This window comes from Sebastes fasciatus, chromosome 20 (assembly GCF_043250625.1).
Source record: "Sebastes fasciatus isolate fSebFas1 chromosome 20, fSebFas1.pri, whole genome shotgun sequence".
Lineage (NCBI taxonomy): Eukaryota > Metazoa > Chordata > Actinopteri > Perciformes > Sebastidae > Sebastes > Sebastes fasciatus.
Window position 1 is genome coordinate 11,874,520 of NC_133814.1, and position 22,559 is coordinate 11,897,078.

Genomic DNA, 22,559 nt, shown 5'->3' on the forward strand with positions numbered 1-22,559 from the left:
GCTGCTTATCCCCTCTGCCCAAAATAGTGCTCCATTAACAGCAAAATCCTTTGTTAATCCTTTAATGTTACAATATCTTTTAATATAAAACAAACCAAGGTACTGAGCCTAATTCCAGTATAGCCTATTAAGATTATTTATGTTTATATCTATATTAAAATTTCAATTTCGTTTGAAAAGACAGACGAGATAGATGGCTCTTAACAAGTTAGGTGATTATTCTGAGTAAAACTCCACTTCTGCTTTAGAAAAAGCAACTAATTGTCAAAATTGGGGTTTTGTTGTGTAGTCCATTACACAGGAAGATCACAAGGAGTTGTGCGTATTATACAACAAGCTCCAAAGCACAAACAAGAGATGAGATGGAGAGGATAATTTGAGCTCTCAATAATGACAGCTGTTGCTTATCATAGTCCGTGTTTGTTTACATGTGTTTGCTCACATCAGTATCAAACATGTCCGTAATGTTCAATAATTGCCACCTCTTTAATCTGCCTTTTATTTTCAGCTGGTTTTGTTTTAAATTCAATCTTCTCAGTCTCCTTAGATTGGTTTGCATGATAGTTCCTAAAACAACAGAGCAGTGAAGGAAGTCGTATCTACAGTGTGTGTATACAACATTACTGAATTATGAAGTGGCAAACTGACAAAAACCCTAGACAGAACAGTGACACAGTACAGGTAATTAGGGAGGCTGTCAAATTAGGAATCCTGAATTCAGGTCCTTGTAACGGTGTCCATTAACGAAAATGGAAACTCAAGAAGATTCATGCAAAATGTTCTGAACAGTGCGCCTGTTCTCCATCATTCTGGTGGAAAGACAAGTAAAAAATATAAATGTCTTTGGCTGTAGCAGATCCTCCTTTTGTTTGTATGTGTGTGTGCACCGCCCTTAGCATTGTTGGAGTCATCTTACATTACAGATTGTTATTGTAAATGCAGATTTTTATTCAAACCCCATTCCATCCCACAGCAGCACACCAACAAACCACGATTCTATCTACCACTGAAAAACAGTAGACGTGACGGCAACTGGTAATCACCCATATCAGTATTCATACACATTGTGACTCACAGTATGAAAACCTAAAACATAATAAAAACATTAGAAGTGACTGGACATGCAAAACAATCCCTTCAACAAAAATGTATTTCAAAAATATACACATGAATAAGAACTCCAATGTGGAAAATGTGACATAAAGCTTCTCCACAAATTATTGCTATTTCCCTACAACTATTTGATTAATAAAAAAATAAATATGGAAGAATAAAATTACATAAAGTAACAATATAAAACTAGGCACGTGTGAAACGGGATAAACCTACAAGGTTTGCTGTTCCCCTCAGAGGCCCAGCACCTCCCACATCAGGATCTCATTATAAGCTACGGTGAAAAGAAGCGTCCCAGAGGGAGAGAAGTGGCACGTCTGCAGCGAGTCACTGTGCTGCAGGAAGTCCTGGAACCTGCCGCTGGTCGACTTGATCAACTTCAACACTCGATCTGATGAGAGGTTAGACGTATAGTGAGAAATTAATTACAAACATGCTCCAAATTTACATCTAATTTCTTTACAGGAACCATGTGGAGATGCATCATTGTGAGTTTACCTTTAGATCCCACAGCTATGAGTTGACTCTTACAGGAGAGGCTAAAGCATGTGGCCCAGTCGGGCAAGGCAATCTTTTTCATTATCTATAGTAAAAAAAAAAAAAAATATTGTATGAGATTAAACACACATTTGTGGATATTCTGCCAGCAACACAGTGGTACAGTAGAGGAGTGAAGTAAGGGGAGCTGCGGTACCTGTTTTTTAGTCAGGCTGTAGAAGGACAGCTCTTTCTCTACTCCATAGCCAGTGTAGACCACCATGCTGGGGTCTGCAGGGCAGAAAGCAGCCAGGCTGGGAGGTGGGGGGTCATCCTGGAGCACAAAAGGGTTTACAAAAATATTAGATGTGAAAAGGTCTAACGTGGACTGAGCAAATTTTTTTTTTTATTTCCATTATTATTTTTTATGATAAAAAAAATTAAAAAATAACACCTACATTTAGAATAAAATAGGCTGAAGGGAAGTATTGTATGCAAACATATGGGCTCAGTCAGTCTTTTTCTTGAGCATAGACCACAAATCAAACTGCAATTACTAGAAAACATTTGATTTAGGGGTTAAGTATCAGTAGTTCAATGTTAAACTTGTATAAAGTATGCCAATGTGTCTTTACATAGCAAAAGGGAGATTGAATATCCGTGAGCCAGCAGCACTCAACATTTGGAGTGACATTTTTAGTTGTTATTGGCATGTACTGCTACTTGAAATACAGACGGTACCCCAGAATAGGCCGGAGCAGGAAATGTCAGCCAGTCGAGCAGATCGCATTTGTCCTTCGACCAATCGGCTGCCCACACACTGACGCGTCTGTCAGCGCTGGCGGCCAACCACATCTCGTTTCCTTCCAGTCCGACATTCTTACACTGAGGATTAGAAGATAAAACAGCTTCAGTTACTGATGTCATAAAAATGTAAAAAAAGAAGGAATTTCAGAGAGCCCTTTTTTCCTTGTTCATCACATAAAGACACACAACCTTGTGCGCTGTAGCTGCGGAGAGCCGATGAAAGGAAATGTCAGGCAATTCATAGTATGAGAGGCAGGCAGAAAGCCCATCAAGAGTGCTTTTACTGGAGAAAACAAGTGTCGCGTACATTATATGATGAATGAAATGCACTTGAAAATGACTCGGATTTGAAAAGATAATTTCAAAACAAAATACCTGTATATCTATTGAGCCTACCAGGCTGCTATTGTTTAATTATTCTGTCTAATATATTAAAATATTCAAGTTATTGGGTGTGCTGGTAGCTCACCTGGTAGAGCGGTACAGAGAGCGGCCTGATGTTCGACTCCGACACGCGGCCCTTTGCTTCATGTCATCCCCTCTATCTCTCCCCCTTTCACAACTATCACTATCTCTCTCAATTAAAAGGCAAAAAAGCCCTAAAATAATCTTTAAAAATATTCAAGTAATTAAGATTTGAAATGGATTCCATGTGTCTTTTCCATGTGCACTGTTTCTAAATGGATCGATGATCAAAAATCCACTTTTGTTATTAATGACCGAGGACATTTTCATATAAATAACTGTCAGTGTTGCTATTTTCTACTGATGAATAGTGATTATACAGTATAAAACCAGTTCATTAAAGAGTTTACATTCACATTAAGTGTTTTCATGTAACAAGCTTCAGGCAAACAGAGATGATATGTTTTGTATTTGCCAGCAGAAACATCAGTTTCAAGTACATTTAAGACGGAAATTCAAACTTCATGGAGAATCAATCTCCAAGGGGGAAATAACTCAACTGTAATAGTGACTCATTGGGGGCTATTCTAACCTCTCTCGCTGTTTCTACTGCGCTGCCATGTTAAGCTCTGTTAAAGCTTCACTCCTTGATCTGATTCAGTGAGCTGACCTGTTCATTCACACACTGGATGGTGGTAATCGGCGCTCCTTTGTGGTCCCGGATGACACGCACAGTCGCTCCATTCACCGGGCTGCTGACAGCTACTAGACCATTCTTCCCCGCTGAGAGGATCACATGACCTGTAGGGGGCCAAAAAGAGTTAACAGAGCCGAACTGGATGAAATGTAACAGCTTTAATAGAACATGAAACTTACAACCAGCACATGGCACATCTTTGAATTCAAAGGGAAGCTCCTCTCCTGACTACTAGTGAGGTGGCCCAAAAAATACAACATTTCATCCTGAAGTAACTCCTTCAAAGTAAGTGGTACAATCATTGTAAATACAGAAGCTGCAGGTTTTTAGCTACTGTTATCCTCTCACCATTGGCAGAGTACTGCATTGCAGTAACAGCCACTTGATGGGGATGCAGCTTCATCTCCATCTCTGAGGAAGAAAGCCGGAAGATCCTCAGGGTCCCGTCGCTGTATCCTGCAGCCACACATGGGCTCTCTCTACTGGAAGAAGGGCTCCAGCATACACAGCCACAGGCCTGATCCCACAGAGTGATACAAGAGGGGGGCATTATTTAAAGGGTGCATGCTGTTATGATCAACTCAAAAGTCAAACATTCTTGTTTCACCACCATATTTTGATTTGCTATGGAGTAGAAACACTAGGAAAACCAATTAGTGTAATAACTATGCAAATCAAGTAGTACAATTTATTCAGTTATATTCGTGTAATTTGTGAAATTCTCTGATGTTCTCCAACTTCCCCTTTAAATTTACAGTCTCAGATGTTCCATCGAGGTGTTCATTAGAAAAAGCATTGAGGTCCTTCAGGTTATACTGGACCTGACCCACCTATTCATTTAGACTATTTCTCTCACCTGATTGAGCACCTGGAACTGCACCACCAGTTCGTTGCTGGGGGCTGACCACACCCTCAAGCTGCCGTCCTCGCTGCAGGTGGCAAAGTGTCTCTCATCAGAGCTGAAGACCACATCATTCACCTGGACAGCACAGAGGGATACACACAGAGAATGAATGTCAATCTTGGTTCACCGTGTCAATGTTAGCAGCACAGAGCTTCCTCAGAAGTCACATCAGGTCATTTTCATACATCTTATCCGGCCTTTTTTTGTGCGGTTGCTACACTCCCCTGCTGCATTCACAATTATTTTATTTTTTTTGCAAAGCTTTACCTCTTGTCCCAAGCAGCAATCAATGCTATTTAAATTAAACAACATCAGAAACAGTTTTCATGATTATAAAAGTTGAATAACACCAAACATTTGCCAGGTAAATTAATAAAAACTAACTAAATAAATTGGGAATTGTTTAATGTTGACCCCCTAAGTAAAGCTTTAAAAACATTTCACATAAGGGCATAAAATTAAGGGCCACAAAAGAACTGATATTAGGATAGTAAACCAGTGAAATAGGCAAAAAATATACACAATATTAATTAAATCATAAAAAACAATGTGAAAAGTGGGTATAACAAAAAAAAAAAGAAGAAATATCCAAAGTGGGAACATGTCTGCTATTGTTCCCTTTATAATTCTGTTTCATTAGAAGCTTGTCAAGCTATCATGTTAAAAATTCCAAAACTCAAGCTGTCATGATTGATGTTGTAGTTCAGTAAGCTCAATCTTCCACATCATATGACTGTGCTTTGGGCCTTATAGCCAGGATTTTGGTCCTGTCATGCTCTACAGGAGCTCTCTACAGCTGCGATCAGACTCTACTGAATTTGTAGGTTACTTTCTAGACACGACCTAATTACGCCTAATTAGAACTGAGGTTTATTATAATATTTAAACCTGCAATAGATTGTTTGGCCACTTGGGGCAGCAGAAACAAGCTGTAAACCATAGATATTAATATCAATGCTGTAAAGAAACTGACATATTATTAGCTTGTTTGTAAGTTGAGTGGCAGTTTATTAGGAGCCCTAGTGGCAAAAACACACTTATTTCATCTGAGACGTATTAAAGCTTCTCCATAATCAAATATTTTCAGTCCCTCCCAGATCTAGAGAGTTATTTTCCATCCTAACTGTTAATTGCATCCCTGCTGTTTCGTTACTTTAATTTGATCATCTTTATTTCCTAGTTCAAATGCTACGTCCTGAACAAACTGCATGTAATATGAAATACTCTTCTTCCTTGACTTTGGGGATCTCCTTTGATGTGTGATTGACAGGCCGTTAATACAGATTCTCACTGCAGACATTTGGACTTTCACATTAGCAGGAAAAGCAGATGAAAGTAATCACATAAATGATGTCTCAGTGGAGGTGGCTATAACATTAACCTTCATATACAGTATTTAATGAGTACTGTGATTATTGAGTAACGCAATTGATCATGAGTAAGAGGTGCTTTGAGCTATAAGCTACCGTCATGTTTACCATATTCCCCGTCGTAGTTTAGTTAGCATGCTAAAATGTGCTCATTAGCATTAAACACAAAGTACAGCTGAGGCTGATGGGAATGTCATTTTGTTTTGTATTGGACACATTTTAATTTTGACCAGATGATGGTGCTAGATGTTAGAGGATCATCAGATACATTGTCTGGGCACCATACTGTAGATATCTGTACTGAATTTCATTTCCCAAAGCTCACACTGGTACCTTGGTCTTGTGCCCGCTGACCAGCCGGATGCTGCTGTTGTCGGACCAGTTGATGTACCAGAGGGTTCCCGCTGTGGTGCCAACGATGCCCATGTCCATTGTTTTGTCAAAGGCCGCGCTGACCGTCGTCCCATCCAGCATCATCTCCTGCTCCAACACCACCATGGTCCCACTGAAAGGACAGACAGAAAACAATCTAGACATGACCACTTGAGGATGACATGGAACCATATTTTTGTGCTCTTTTCATACACAACAGACAGCTTACTGCAAAGAACAAAAATCATTCTACGAGTCAGGCCAAGCAGAAGTGAAAAAGCACCATAGAAACTACATGAAACCATAATTATACATTTGTATAAACACCTTATGATTAAGCAATCTCCACACTAAGCACACTGTCTTTTAAATTTACTGCTATATAACGTATTCATAACTTTACATTTTTAAGTTCTGACTATCATCTAGAGACATTCTTAAAAGGACAGTAGTGATTAAATGGTAGGTAAACCTTATACATAAATAATAAATACACTATACTGTTTTACCTACTTAGGAAGTTCTTGCCCTTATGCAGAATTTTATAGAAACTGAAATGAAACAACGCAGGTGTGCCACTGTGTTCCTCTGAGTAAACTGACTGATGAAGGCATGTATGTATTCATCAAATAAAATAATTAAAGAAAAGAGGCTACTGCTGAGATAAGACAGGAAGAATCATAAGAGACTGAGCTACAGACCTGTCTTCCCCATTGCAGACCTTTTCCTGAGGCTTCACGCCCTGTACGGCTTCTACCTCCCACAGTCGCAACCAGCGGGTGTTGCTGCCTGTCAACAGACGGTTCCCTCGACACAGCAGCACCCCTAAACAGAGAAACCATATCAGTCCTATCACAATTTGTAGAAACCTAGACCAGAGTACATTTAAGCCACGTGACTACAAATGACAGCAATGTTTTATCAAGTGAAATACATTAATTATTAATACATTACAAGAAACTAGAAAGAGAATAATGCTGTTGTGTATTTTTTAGGAGTATTTAGCGGGGAAAAAATTAAGATCCAAATTAGATGGTTAGAATATACAGAGGGTCCATTTGTACCGATCTCTCCCTCATCAGCTTCCCAGGTCATGAAGCAGCTCTGTGAGTTTACGTTCCAGACGCAAACGTGTCCTCGATTGGTGGCGGTGAACAGAAAGGAGTCCATGTGGTAGCACAGCGCCGTCAGCTCCACATCGCCCACCTCTGCTGGTGCTTTCACCCTCTGGACCTACAAGTGTGAAGGAGAGTTTAATCCTTATGTACCAATTCAAATCTTTACCCAATCAAAACGTGAATGTAGTTTTGACGTACTAGATGTACTTGAGAAGCGTGCATGCGACATATGTTTTAAGCCAACATAGTGGATCAGTTGATTGAGACATTCTTTCCTAATTTATTAAGCATGTTTTTCTGTAGTCATTTACCTTGAGGTCTACATCTGAGCCACGTGTGTTGAGGAGGCAGAAGTAAGCCCCTTGGCTGCCCACCCAGGCCAGCTGGCTGGCTGCTGAGGGGCTGAATGCCACGTCATGGATCGGCCCCGACACACTCACACTGGACAGCAGCTGGAAGGTCTTACTGCTCCACAGAGCCACCTCTGGGTCAGAGAAGTCTCCTACGGGGCGTTGACAAGAATCAGTGCTCAGTAGTAGCACTTGATTGATCTTTTTCTCTATTTTTATCAATTATGTAAAGTGGCATAAAACATCAAGTTTGAACACTAATGACTGACGGGTCCAATCAAATTAATATTTTACCAACCAGCAGAGAGAAAGAAGCGATCATCCCTGGAGAAAGCCAGACTCTGCACCGCCCCCCTGTGGTGGGAGATGGTATTACGACACGTTCCATTCTGGACGTCCCAAATACAGATGAGGCTCCTGCTGCCATTACTGCCACCAGCTGCTGAGGCCACTGTCTGGACAGGAAGTAACACAAACACAGAGCACCTTCATTTTGATCTACGACTCCATAAGACACAGGACTAACAAGACGCACGTGTCTGAATTTTTCCTGGAGATAATTCACAGACATCTGATCCAATAGCTTTTGTGAAGACTTTTAGAAGAAAAAAAAAAAAAAGACCCTTTATCCCCCTTTGTTAGGCAAAGATATTCATTATTTCTCTTTTTCTCATTTTAAGGCAACGTTTCAGTCTGTAAGATCTTCCTCAGGCAAGTGTGAAAGGGGAAAACAGGACATTTCTTGTAGAGGCAGTAATGAACTCACATCACTATCACCTGCTGGTCAGCAAACAGCAGGGGAAAACAAAACACCACAAGATGGCGATCACAGTACTCCAGAAAATAGAAACAGAAGGAAATCCAGAAAAAATATATATAGAATACAATGTTAAAGCTATTGTTGGGTAATCTTCTCAAAAACATTTTTGTTATATTTGTTGAAATTCTCTTTACCTCCCGACAGCAATCAATAAATCAAATGCTCTGACAAAATAAAGAAAAACACCCGGTATCCAATAATTTAATTCGGGCCGAAAAACACAGTCCCCTCTAAATTAAAAAGATACAGAGTGGTGTTTCTTAGCTTTCTGAGTGCATTTTGCACACAACAGCGGTTTTCAGAGTAATACAAATGTCAAACTCGAGACTACATTCTTAGCAGTTAACTTTAACACACACTGAAAGAAGAATGTGATGTCTGAGGGTGCACTGCGTCAAGTTGCTTTTCCCAGAAAACTCAGAAATGTAGTTTGTCCACCCCCTCAACACACTGCTGGCTGATGCTGAGCCTTACTTTGGCTCTGTTACCTATAGCAACATCACCAGCACACTGTTTAAAAAAAGATACTTGCAAGAGACCTGAATAGACATTACTGTCACTACTGTCACTACTGTCCCCATCAATGCCCCACATACTGTGTTTTGAATGAAAAATACCTTTGCATCATTTGTGACTGCAAGACAAGAGATCTCCTCGCTGTGGCCCTGCAAGTGTCTCTGACTTCCTGTATGAAGGTACTCCACCACCACCACGGAGCCACACGAGTACGCAAACAAACCTGCAACAGAAATCGACTGCTTGTTAGGGCAAAACAATAACCAGTCCCTCTGTTATTTAGAAGAAAAAAAAAATGTTAAGCAATTTGCGTCAATTCCCGTGCCAGCGAAAGTATCAGCCCTACATGGAGCGCCGGTTTTGGCTGCTTCCTGTTTATACTGGCATGCACATGCCCAGGGTATGTGAATGGTCATGTGATATGCGTTTTCAGGCGTGTTAGTATGGACGGATGTGTGCACGGAGATCGTGAAAACGTATTCATGTGGTTGTAGCGAATAATATTTCCACAGTTTTTGTTTCACTTTTACTTTTCAGTATATTATAATAACCTTGGTCAGGGCTCCACACCATGTTCCCACGTCCATTTCCATTATAGCCGATCACTGCTTTCAGTTTCATGCCCTCTTCTCCTGGTTGGGGAGCAACAGCAGCCTGGATCAGAGAAAACATTAGGACAGGAAAGCAAACAAACTAATACTCCCAGTGACTGCAGTCCATCATTATAGAAAGTGCTCTTTTGTTTACCGGATCAACAGTGGAGGTCTTGAAACGTGGGATGAAGTGCCGGTAACAATCGGGACGTACTGGCTTCTTCCCTTTCAATAGGATAAAAAAAAGAGACTGATCAATTCTGCCATAAAAGACAAAAAACAACAATAGAAAGTCAGTTCTCTGTCAATGCAGAACAATGCAGTGGGGCACTTACCAGCATCCATATGACTTGTATTCAGGGAAGATGTGTTGGCCAAATCTGTGACTTTGAGGAAAGAGACAGCAGGTCTGGGGTCAGAGGAAGGACCTGAACCATTGGTCATGATGATCGGGGGATCATCACAAATAGACAAGGAGCCCAAAACTGCAGGAGGGAAACGGGAGAGCAAACATGACCCAGGGTGACAATAAATGTAATCATCAAATCTCTGTGTTCATTGAACACCTCTGTTATGGCCATTAGCAACAAATACACTCCTGATACAAGTGTTGTGCGTGAATCTCGGTGTTGCTAAGCAACTATTAACAAACCTGTTTAACATAATTGTGTTTATTGCTAAGAGCGGAGATATTTGTTAGTAAATGAGTGATCTGAATCAGGGATGAAATATCATTGTTTCTCATTATTTTAAATAGAGGCTCCTGGCTATTAACAATTCATACAAAGTAGTCCTTTTATTTTCTACTAGCCTGACAAACCAATGTAACTCCACCAGCATGTGGATGGTCAGTAAGCCTCTTGGCACTTAAAGCTGCAGTAGGCAGAATGTTTTTGGAATCATTGGGTAAAAAATTCATAATAACCTTTCAGCATATTGTAATTCAAGTGTTCTGAGAGAAAACTAGACTCCTGCACTTCTTCATGGCTCTGTTTTCAGGCTTTAAAAAATCTATGACGGGAGACGGTATCTGACTGTAATGCCTATTTCTCGCCTGCCTAGTTTGACCGTTTGATCGGAGTTCGCGAGTGATTGACAGCTGCTCAGAGACAGCAGGCTACAGCTCGGCTCTGATTGGTTGTTTTCCTCCAGTCTGAAATCTTGCAGATGCCATTAGGAGCACCGGAGGACACAGAGGCACATGATTTTTTTTCAGGTTACCTGTCTCATGCACTACTGTCAGGATATAGTGACCGTTTTATAAAAATAACTTTATTTAACCATATTTGCTCCATTTCTACCTACTGCTGCTTTAACAGCTGACAAAAGCAATCTTCAAATCACCATATTTTTTATTCTGACTTTTCTGTTATAAATCCATACACCAGGTTGGCAGGCATACCTCCTCTTGTTTGTGCAAATTAAAAATCAACAAGGCCATGTAAACAATTTACAGGCAATTAATTTTAGCAAGAGATGCAACACCTGAACAGTCTTAGAAAAATCAATAAAAATCCTTCGGAGCAAGCTTTTCCTCCTTCAGTTCAATAATAATTAAACTGAATAAATGTATGGTAAGTTTGTTTTGCAGCCGGAGTGTGGTAATTTATGTGGAATGGTGAGGGAGCATGAATGCGAGTTTCTTGCACTGCTCGAAACTACAACTCTGTCAATACGTTTACATTATCTAACGCCAACTAACTAATGAATGGAATAGTCAATCACGTATAAAAGGGAAATGCCGAGGGAGAAGCATTTGTCCATATTTGGAAAGCTTCATAAATGTCAGTTATAAAAGAACAGTTTTACAAATACACATGTGTTTGTAGGTCATTTTAAAATTGAAAAAGAGAACTCACCCCCCTGGTCAACTTGGTCGAGGGCGCTGATGTCCAGTCGTGGTGGCGGTGAGGAGGGAAGGGGCGCCGTCTGTCGAGGAATCCCACCGGACAGCCGAGCTCCACTCACTTCAGCATCTGGTTGAACTGTTACATGAAAACACGAGTAATTGGTAAGAATATCTGAAACAAGTTCATGTTATAATATTGTAGCGTGAATACAAACTCTAAATGAAGTTACCTGATTTAGGAGCTGAGACGCAGCTTAATCTCAGAGGTGAACTGTGAGTGAAGACAGAATGTAGCGGAAATATTTACCAATAAATAAAAGTGTGACACAGATTAATAAAAAGATTCAAAGATGCAACAGGGATTATTACCGGCCGTCAGTCAAAGATTCAACAGGATGTGCCAGGAAGTCCCAAAGGAATATGGCGTCTCCCACGGAGACTACGCCCAGTTGATCTGGGGTGAAGCTCACCTGTTGGATGGGCTGACTGTGACCTATGAACATCTACAGAGAAACATGTTTCAGTTACTACAGACACATCATAATCCTACTGCTAAATTAAATCAAGACAACACACTTCTATGATAATGATGAATGCAATGTTTTACCACATAATTGCAGACTTTTAACAGCGCTCATGATTTTATTACTTGCACAGAAACTACGGTCAGACAAGGGTGTGAAATCACAGAATACACTAAAGGATGAACACGTTCAACGGTGAGCGATTAGTCGATTAATTAATTAGTTGATTGACAGAAAATTAATTGGCAACAGTTTTGATAATCGAGTAAATTGTTTAAGCAGTTTTTCCAAGCAAAAATTACCAAAAAAAATCACTTGTTTCAGCTTCTCAAATATGAATATTTGTTGTTTTTCTTTGTTTTCCATGATGGTTAACTGAATATCTGAATAACTGAATAGGGTTTTGGGCTATATGTCAGACTAAACATTAAAAAAAATGAATGTTTCAACTTGCAGCATGCATTTTTTTTAACCATTTTCTTATATATCTTATCTCTTACACATCTTATAGACCAAACGGTCAATCAATACAAGAAATTAATCCGCAGATGAATCGTTAATGAAAATATTTGTCTGTTGCCTCCCTACTGTTCTCCACAAGATTTGTAAATAGTAAATTTGCATTGCAGTTCATTCACATTAACAACTCGATGCTTATACTCACACTCGTAAAATATATAAAGCAGCTGCAGGGACTTTATCAAATATACAAGAGAGTCCGTAGTTTATATTCCAGTCATTCTAAAAGATACTAATTCTTTAATTGTCGACTACCTGTGAGGTCACATCGAGCTGCATGTTATAATCCCACACTTTCACAGCGTTGTGTCCTGCAGTCAGCAGGAATCGACTGTCCTCGCTCACAGCCAGGGACGAGCACTGGTGTTTGTGCACCTTAGACACCTGTCAGGAGGACAGACATCCAGTCAGAGACAAACACTCCACCATATGGTTGGAAAAAAAAAAGAGTACTGACAGAAATGAGAATTTTTTAAAGCTCAATCTTGTACCCTTTCATCAAGTCATTTATTGATTACAAGGTGGCGAGCCAACATGTTAAAGCTCAGCAGTGTTACCTCTCGGAGCAGACGGCCTGTCTTGGTGCTAACCCAGAGGATCTTGTTAGCAGACGTGGCGACCAACAAGTGTTCAGTTGAGGCCGGAGAGAAGCAGACCCTCAGTGCAGAGTCAAGACGGGGGCTTTGTACGTCCAAAATACTCACATCTACATGGAGCAACTAGACAGACATGCAATGGGTCAATGTGGACACATGAGAACATACTGTAAGACATAATTAGAACAACGTGACCTCCAAAGCTCAGGTGATATGATGAATATATGAACTAGTCGGAATGTGATGAAATCTGATCTTAATTCACATGAGCAATGCGACAAATGACAGGGTGCTGAGAGGTGACAGTGTGCAACATACCTCATCCAGAGACTGCGAGTCAGCGACGGTGACAATGTACTCCGAGGGGCCGATAAAAGCCAGGCAGCGGCTGTCACTGCTCACCGCGAGAGCGTCTGGAGCGCGCTGAGTGCCTCGGGCCACCACATTACCTAGCCGATCGGGTACAGAATGAATCAAACGACACCGATGTTAAACTTGGCTGCCTGATGTATACTCGAGGTGTGTTTGTGCATTTGTTTGTGGGTGTGTATACATACAGACAGCTCTGATCACATTGTGGTCTTCCTCAGAGGCGTTGTAAAGTGCCAGAGAGCCCTCAGAGTCAGCACTGTACATGAACTCCCCATCCGGAGAGAAGGCAAGACCCACCACTTCACCTCTGTGCTGCCTATAATATATATGCAAATGTAAAGACACACATATAGAGAAACAAGAGCACAAATCATTACTCTCTTGGAGGATACACTCTAAAAGCTTTTTAAAATGTGTGACAAGACGTACAAGGTTTAGTACGTCAAACCAGATTAGATTTTCCCATTTTCATTTGAAAGTGCAGTGGAAGCTGCATGTGTTATCTTTATTACATTACAATTGTAAATGTGTTCCTTTTACCATCAGTGTCAAAGTAGGTTTACTATTCCAGTCATTCTATAATGTATTTTGGACCTTGTATATGTGTAGCAACATGTCACATTATCATAATCACCATATTCTAAAAGCTGGCCCGCAGCTGAGACTGGCCGAGCCGGGACGAATTGTATCTAGCTAGATTTTCGAGTAATTTGACACACCTCGACATATCATGCATATGGTCATTGTGCCCACGCAAGCTTTTGGTATCCAAAATAAAAGAACTGCAGTCACTGGTGGAGCTAGAGCTTCCACGTAAGGTTAGACGTACTTGTGTTCAGCCAGCAGCTTGGCACTGGAGATGTCAAAAACTCTGACGATGCCGGATCTGAAGCCGCAAGAGAAGACCTGCTCGCTGGGATGGAAGGCCACTGAACAGGGGCTGTCCTCTGACACAAAATCATACAACTAAGCACAAGAGACAACATACATTCAGATTATTATAAAGAGGTTAAAAAAAAAAAACAGTTGCTGAAAACACGTAAATGTGTTACTGATTGACCTGATGCAAGGAATCCATATTCCAAATGCGCACTGTGCCATCGGAAGAGGCCGTTGTGAGATGTCGACGGATGCCGTCCACGCTGAAGCCGAGCACGGTGTCTGTGTGTGACCTCATCAGCGTGTTGTAGCCGCGGCTGCTCACGTCAAGGAAACCCAGGTTACCAGTAGAGGTGGCCGCCAGGACCTGAAGGCTGTCTGCTGAGACTGACACCAGACTCACAGGTCCCTCATGCTCTGGAAAACAATGACACGTGTCGTAGTTATTCTCCAAATAGATTGTTTGGTCTGTGTGAGGATGTGAGGGTGCACATAAACATGTCATACTCTTGGATATGAATGTCAGTACACGAATGAGATTATAGCCAAAAACAAGTAATGTATTACATATGTCAGTTTTGTTTTATTTATCTTTTTGAAATGGTGTTGATGATGTTTTTTTTGCAAGGTCAATCAGGACAAACAACCTGAAAAACACTCCCCCCTGCAAACTAGAAAATGACGATGTAAACATACATGAACTACAGATTATATCGCTGCCTGTGGAGTGGGAGCTGTCAGCTACTGTTAGTATGCTGCAGGTAAACATTATACCACGTCCTGCTGTGCCTACCAGCCTCCAGGAAGACGGCAGAGAAATCAAGAGGCCAGAGCCGCAGGAAGCCATCTTCAGAGCCCGTGGCACAAAATGATGAGGACACACTGATGCTGTTGATGGCAATGCTTGGACCTGGGACACACACATACACACAATGATGTCCTCACAGGCTCTTTGTTTTTTTCCCCCTCTACCCAACCCCAGCTTTATACTACTAAATCACACACCTGTGTTAAAAGTCCATTTCTCCCTGCGGTTTGCATGCTGCTGCTGTGCCTGCATCAGCCTCCGAACATTTCTAATAACAACTCTGCTGTAGTCGATCTCAAAGATATAGCCGCTCCGACTGCTGGCAAATCTATGGGAAGACAACCACAGATGGAAAATAGTAATCTGTTTTCAGTAGATTTTGGATTAGATTCACACTTCTGCCAATGCTACGTTAACTCGGATGGTTTCAGTGACTGGTTTGCTCACTTACAGTGTTCGTTCATCGACATGCTGGTTGGAAGGGTTTCCCTCCTCAAAGGCCACGTCGGTGAAGTCCAGTGAGTGGTATTCACCCAGGTCGACTGGACAGGAGCGCAGCGTCCCGTTCCTCACTCGCCACAGGCGGATATTGTCACGACCACACGACACCATCCTGAAACCAGTACACTCGTAGATTAAAGATGTTTTTACATCTGAACGTCCGAACCAAGGTTTGTGTTTTTGTTATATTGTTACATTTGATCTGGTTAGTTTTGTTTTCATGTTGCAACTAGAAGTGCACTCTGAGAGTGCAGACCTCCGCCAAGGCAGGTTTCATCTAAGTGAGTTGCGTCTCCCTATACTAGACATTGATTGGTTTGTACTCTCTTGTATACACAATAAGTCCTATTTCTTTCCTGCTCCTGCAGCTAGAACCTTTTCACCTCTCCCACTCTCTCACCAAAGCCTTACACCACCTTCCTGCACTAAAAGCAATCGACACAGCAAGTGTGTGAGAGCGGATTGAAATCTGTCATGACACATCTGCAGGACTAACAGGACTCCTCACACCATAAGGAATGTGCGTGAAAATAAACTTGTATCCTATATTTGCTGTGCAGACCTCGAACATGTTGGCAGAAAAAGAAAGAGAGAAGGGAGGGTACCTTGTATCATCAAAGAAGGCAACCTTCATGGTGTGGATGTCCACATCTGTGTGTGCTTTGGCTAAGATGGCCACCTCTCCACCTTTACTGATGTTCATAGTGTTCCACACCACCACCATCTATGAAAGGTTGAATTAGGATGACAGACACAGACAATCAGCTCGCAGCTTTGCTGAGTCATACACTCTAATAAGGGGAGCAAATTATAGCGTGTCATTTTCTATTATCAAAATGTATATCAGCCTAAGTAAGTGTTACTATGCATGTTTTTCATCTGGATCTAATGATACCAATGACTCTCATTACAGATTCTGGGTGCAGCTAATGCGAATCACCTTTATGCACAAATTGGATAATTATACCCTTGAAGCGCTTACTGTTTTACTGTGGCTGTCTTTACCCACTCCACAGAGAATACCGCCGCCGTATGAGAAGCTTCGAAAAGGAAAGAGAACAAAAAAAAAGACAAAATTAGTGCGAGTGAGCGGTGTTCATCATAAGCTTAGACCTCATTGTACGTGAGTACAACGTGAGTGCATGTGTATATGCAGTTGGTTACCTGAGAGAGGATAATGAATGAGCGTGAATCCTAAACATGGCCAGACAGTTTCCTTTGTGGTAGTTCCACACTCGAACTACACTGTGGTTGCCGGTTTGTGCTGAGGCCAGCAGTGTTGTGTTGCCGTTAAAAGCCAGTGCAGATACCTACGGAGAAAACACACGGACAGATGTTGCAAAAATAAAATTTCTGTAATGAACACAAAAGAAAATTCTCTCTCTTTCTAACTGCATTAGAAGGTCAGGACTTAGGTGAATCACCAAAGTATCTTATTTAGGATGCTGCCAGAATCAGCTGAGCCATCCTTCACATTGGAAGAGATTCTACTCAGAGGCAGCACAACACATCACAGCTCATTCACCTTATCAGTGTGGCCGATGAAGAACCTCTGCTGGTTGGACGATATCTTCATAGAGACAATAATTGCGTGACACGGATACACGACTGAATCCCCCGATTTGCTCCACAGGGCCTACAGTGTGATAAAAATACAGCTGTTAGTCCTCCATCAGTCTTTGATTTAATGCATTTTATTTGTCACCTTCAAAATCAAAATGTATGTGAAGCCAGCCTGATAACTCCACATGTAAACGTACACATTTAGTAGTGGCTCCTCCGAAGCCGATGATTCGATTGAGCCTGAGAATCGGGTCTGGAAGCAGCTTCTAACAAGGAGAGTAGAAAAAGTAATGAGCTCTAAAACAAATGATGTCACAGCAGTTGGTTTTATTTCACTCTCTACTGTCCTCTTCTCTCACCTGCCGTCTGGTTTCTCTGGATGATGACAGATGAACAGGATGTGGAACTGGAGTGCAAACAAACTGGGAATATAACAAGATCAACAGTGTTTCCAATGCTGCCACAAAACTGTACAAAATACATCATGAAGTCAAGGGCATGCCTTGTACTGAGCACGATGTACTAAAGAGAGAGGGATGTGGTATATAATGGGGTTTCTTATGCTTTTAACTTTGGTTGAAGGTACAATAATCAATATAAAGCTTCACCTCTTCTTCACTCTCATCGCCATGTTTGCTGAAGCCGTCTTCACGATGAGCGTGCACATGAATTCGCCCGTCGTTGGTATCCCAGGGAGCACTGGATGTGAACTGCTGTGAACTGGAGCATGTTGACCCCTGCTGGTGCTGGTCATCATCCTCATGGCAAAACCAGTCATCATTCTGGTGAGTGGAAACCACACCCAGCTCTGGTATGTCCGTCACCGCGGGGGTTCGATTCCTCGGGAGCTGAGGAGACAGAAGAGGAAAAACTGACATCTTCCATATTTTAATTCAGGCTGATGGGAATCAAAGGCACTTGATTTAAAAGTACTTACTGATTTTGGAGTGGTGATCTGCTGGATGAGGGACACGCGGTCCTGAACTGGTTTGCTGAGGTTGACACAGCGTGACTCCTCTCTAATAGGGCTTCTTTGGTTAGAGACACAACCTTGGAGAGAAAAGAATATGAAAGTCAGCCATGTACAATACATTCCCATTAGAGAAAATGCGTTTTGTCAGAACAGCTCTGATCCCACGTATTAAAATCAGAATCTGGTTTATTGCCAAGGTTATTTATCTGGTAATAGTTTTTTAATAAATTTATTTTTTAAGCTCCAATTTCTCAAATTTATTTTTGATGAATAAATAATGAAAACAAGTAAGAGCAGAACAAAAGAAATTATACAATAGTAATTTGTTTCTGGTGCAGAGCAAAATAAAAAATAATTAGACTTGCTTGCAAAAGCAAGTGGACATTTTTTTTGTTTTTTAAATTTTTTGACAAAGCTTTAAGGAAAATCAAAAAAAAAATATGAGTCAGACCCAAAGAGTATGGCAAGCTTTAAATACTGTCTGACGAGTAAGATGAGCAGTCTGAGATTTCATGACTTACTAGCCTTGAGCCTGGGATTGCCTTTTTGAATGGAGTCAAAGGGTAACTTTGTTCCCTCTGAGGGAAACCTGTTGGAGAAGGACAAGATGAGGGACTACATACAGTAGCAGTACACTGTGACAAAAGCAGCTAATGGTGGTTTTCTTAAATTAATAACAATACAGACTGCAGATCTTATTTTATACAACTGGTGTTTTGAGCAAATAAATCTGATAGTCTTGTATTACAGCTGGTAGTGTCTCTGAAATATCAAGAGGAAAAATCTCTGACTAATATAATCATCAATCATGCTGTGAAGTTGAAGTTATTTGATGTAGTTACCCAAATGTGAATAAAAACAACAAAACACTACCAAACATTATGGCCACAGAAATGACAAAAAAAAGGTAGTTCAGGGTAGATTTGGCTTTTAGCACAATTTCAGGGATGCACATTGTGTTCCCAGGTGAGGTAAACATACCTGATATAATCATAGAGGTCATGCCAGGAGGCTCCCTTGGGCACAGGATACGACATGTCTCTGGGAATAGCACCTGTTCCCTGAGAAGAAGCCAGACCCTTCAGCTTGGCTTCACTGAAGGAAACTCCTGTTGAAAGACACAATTAGACGAGAAGATGAGAAAAGTAATGATGTCATACATGCACTAAGAGGACACTATGTAGTTTATTCAGAAATCTGAGGATGCAGTCTGATACGGAGTGATTGGTACGTGAAGAAACTATTTTTCCTTCTAAAAGGATTTGAAGTACTCTCAAAATATTCTCAGCAATCAATGTGGGCTCTGAAATGCTTGAATAATGAATACATATTTTTCACTGAAAAGCACAAGACAATTTCTCTATATTGAAGTGCCCTTTAAAGAAGAACTTTTGGCATTTCTCTTATCATCACCTCAAACTTGTAGATATTCACATATAGAGAAACAAAGTGTATGTATATAATACATATCTGCTGTATGTCTCACCTGGATCTAGCAGTAGGTCGCTGGTAAACATGTTTTTCACTGCTATGTTGGCACAAAGCTTAACGCTCTTTAGCTGACTGTAGCAGCGGTTGAGGTAGACGGAGAGTATGTACTGCAGATCCAGCATCAGACAGGTCCAACGCACTGAAGTGGGAGCTGGACCCACCAAACCTGGACCACATAAACATAAATACTGCCAGTACTGTAGTAAGACATGCAAGATTATTATACAAAAGTACAGCAAAGTATCAAAACAAATGCATACGAACAATGGCTTATATCTACATAAGTGTATTTTACCATGTCTTGCTAATTTGGCCGTGCTTTCGTAGACTGAATCCTTTGCAGCTCCGCACAGGAAAGGAAACTGAAGCCAGGTAGCTGTGGACTTGAACTCTTTGAACATGTTGGAAAAAGAGATACGGACCACCTGGCCCTCCTACACATCACAGCACACAGAGAGAGAGAAGGGGGTCAGAAAATGTCTTCCTTTTCAATTTCAATGAGATCTTCACATACACCATAGTGACATTTATAGTAGATAAGGGTTTTATATTTCCACAACTAAGTAAGTTGCTGGAGTTTTGTTTTGAGCAGTTAAGAAATGCCAACATCTACAGCACAGATCTCCCACTGTGTGAGCTGATCAAAACCCAAAAAGTGCAAAAAGAGGAAGTTGAGCATTTTTCACATAATTGGATGGTATTTCACTTGAGACCCACTTCAGAATTTCATTCAGGCAAGATTGAAATGCCAACACATTAAAAAGGCGCGCTTTGAAATGTCAAAGAAAGCCAATAAGGCAGCTGTGGATTCTCCTGATGGATTTCAAAGTAAACTCCAGTCCCATGACTGTCAATATAAAATAAAAAGACTTGTTATATGATTGTTTAGATATATAAATACACTTCATCACACATACACATGCCCAGGATCATTGGATAAAATCAGGTCTGATACCTCCACAGAAGCATCCAGGTGGACCACAAAGTATTTGCCAGGGTTGGGCCTGAAGAGGAGGTAGAAGTAGCGCCCTGTCAGCCCCAGAGACTGGTTGCTGTTTTTGGGTACCAGGATGTAGCTGTTGGCAGGAACAGGGCCCCTGATCCTGAAAACTGAACACTTCAGTCTCTTGTCCTGGGGGATTACAGGGAAAGTGGACATAAAGTAAACTTTGGCCATAATACTTGTTGTTAAAAGTATCAATCACCTTGTGTAGGCTTGAAAGTTGGGGAGGACTGAGACAAAAGCTGTTTATTTAGGACAAAATAATTATGATGCAGGATTGTTTAAGAGGTATTTATGGAGGTTTTGCTGAGTGAAATCTGGTCACTAGTATTGTAATCCTTTGTAGCTGACATTAAATTAAAGCACATCTGTCCGAGGACAAACCTACACACTTTAACAACCATATACTGATCCTGAAAACTGAACACTTCAGTCTCTTGTCCTGGGGAATTACAGGGAAAGTGGATATGAGACAAAAAGCTGTTTATATAGAACATAAGAGAATTATGATGCAGGATTGTTTTGAGAGGTATTTATGGAGGTTTGAAAGGAGACTCTAAAGGAGTGAAATCTGGTCACTAGTATTAAGTAAATTAAAGCACAGCTGTCAAAATACAACCCTACACACTTTTTACAGCCACCTTTCAAGCCTACAGATGCTAGTTTAAGATAGTTTGTTGGTTAAGTAACTTTAAATATAAGCACTATAGTGTGTATTACCGTGTATGTTGACACATCCCCCTCTTTTGCAGACCTTTTCCAGTCTTCAACTCTGACATGTTTGAATATGTTGACATAAGGATGCTGCCAGTCTGTGAAGACAAAACAGGGTTTATAGTGAATTTCAAGTTATAGCTTCTATCTCTCAGTCTTTGTTGTTGTATCATTTAATGTATCCATACCTAGCAACTTTAATTGAACACTTTAAAGTTCATTGTTTACCTTTAGAGGCCATTGATATCCACGTGTTGCTGTCTCAGTCTTGTTGTTAGAGTAAACTTAGAGATGTTAGCTAGCAAACAGTCAGCTAACTGACCGGAAACGCTCCTTTCTCCGTTTTACCACCAGACTAAAACGATAACACGTTTAGTTTCACATTATAATAAGATGCCAGGGCTTTTCCAGTTCTCGCCGGTACCGAGTAAACAACAGTTTGGTGATTTGACATCAAGTAGTGCAGCCATAGGTTATATCCTTCCCGCTCCAGCCTCCCTCCGCCGTTGCCAACGACGACAGCACGACGCTCGTGACGTCAGTGCGTTACGTTCTCCCTGGCGCTTCTGGGTAATGGAGTTCACACTTCATAAAGGAGAACAAAACAGAAACTTTTGGCATTTTCGGTTGTACATTTTCACCCAATGCATGTTGTAAAGACGACACTGCATAGTTCTGATGTAACTTTACAGTCTGAAACTTACACCCTTTACGGGACTTGAGTTTCTGTTGACTTTAATACTTTTGTTTTTGTATCAAATGATCACTACTGTTTTAGACAATGAATTACCGATCCTGCAACACTTATGCACTGCTTCTATCACACATTAAAAAAGTCATTGTAAACAAATACATCTTTTAATTTCTCTTGTACTCCATTTGTATTCATGATGTCTTAAGTCTTAAATGATCACAATCACTTTTTCTCACAATTTTACAACTTACATAATAGCAATAACACATAGTAACAAAAAAATAGCAATAACAATTACTTATTCACAATTTTACATATTCACAACCGACCACATATAATAATAATATAATGTACAGTGAATGCAAAAATGTATTCAATCTGAATCTATATTTACAACATGTGGGAGTAACTCCACAGGGTCTTGAAGGTGAATGAGAAAGGACACCTGCATTGCCACAGACGATTGTTCAGTGTCATCCTGATCCCTATGATGCAGGGTGTTGTCTCTATTTACCACTGATGGACAGTGCA

At 40.8% G+C, this 22,559-nt stretch overlaps 1 protein-coding gene across 1 annotated transcript; it reads right to left on the reverse strand.

Annotated features, from left to right (window-relative positions):
• Positions 1–496: 496 nt before the first annotated feature.
• On the reverse strand, positions 497–22,015 carry wdr90 (WD repeat domain 90). The gene is made up of 43 exons (XM_074620864.1): positions 21,563–22,015; positions 21,341–21,432; positions 20,573–20,749; positions 19,913–20,051; positions 19,613–19,783; positions 19,108–19,234; positions 18,648–18,715; positions 18,091–18,203; positions 17,762–18,001; positions 17,513–17,575; positions 17,351–17,419; positions 17,116–17,226; positions 16,755–16,900; positions 16,573–16,630; positions 16,196–16,314; positions 15,541–15,702; positions 15,287–15,417; positions 15,075–15,191; positions 14,463–14,698; positions 14,232–14,368; positions 13,588–13,718; positions 13,349–13,479; positions 12,992–13,153; positions 12,690–12,818; positions 11,761–11,894; positions 11,622–11,662; positions 11,402–11,527; positions 9,878–10,027; positions 9,697–9,767; positions 9,501–9,603; positions 9,051–9,172; positions 7,912–8,068; positions 7,575–7,765; positions 7,210–7,378; positions 6,847–6,970; positions 6,107–6,278; positions 4,356–4,478; positions 3,848–4,016; positions 3,473–3,603; positions 2,332–2,475; positions 1,808–1,924; positions 1,612–1,696; positions 497–1,504 (listed from the first exon to the last, which is right to left on the reverse strand). The coding sequence occupies exons 1-43, from the start codon at positions 21,573–21,575 to the stop codon at positions 1,347–1,349; spliced, it is 5,529 nt and encodes a 1,842-aa protein (XP_074476965.1). The 5' UTR covers positions 21,576–22,015; the 3' UTR covers positions 497–1,346.
• Between the last annotated feature and the right edge of the window lie 544 nt (positions 22,016–22,559).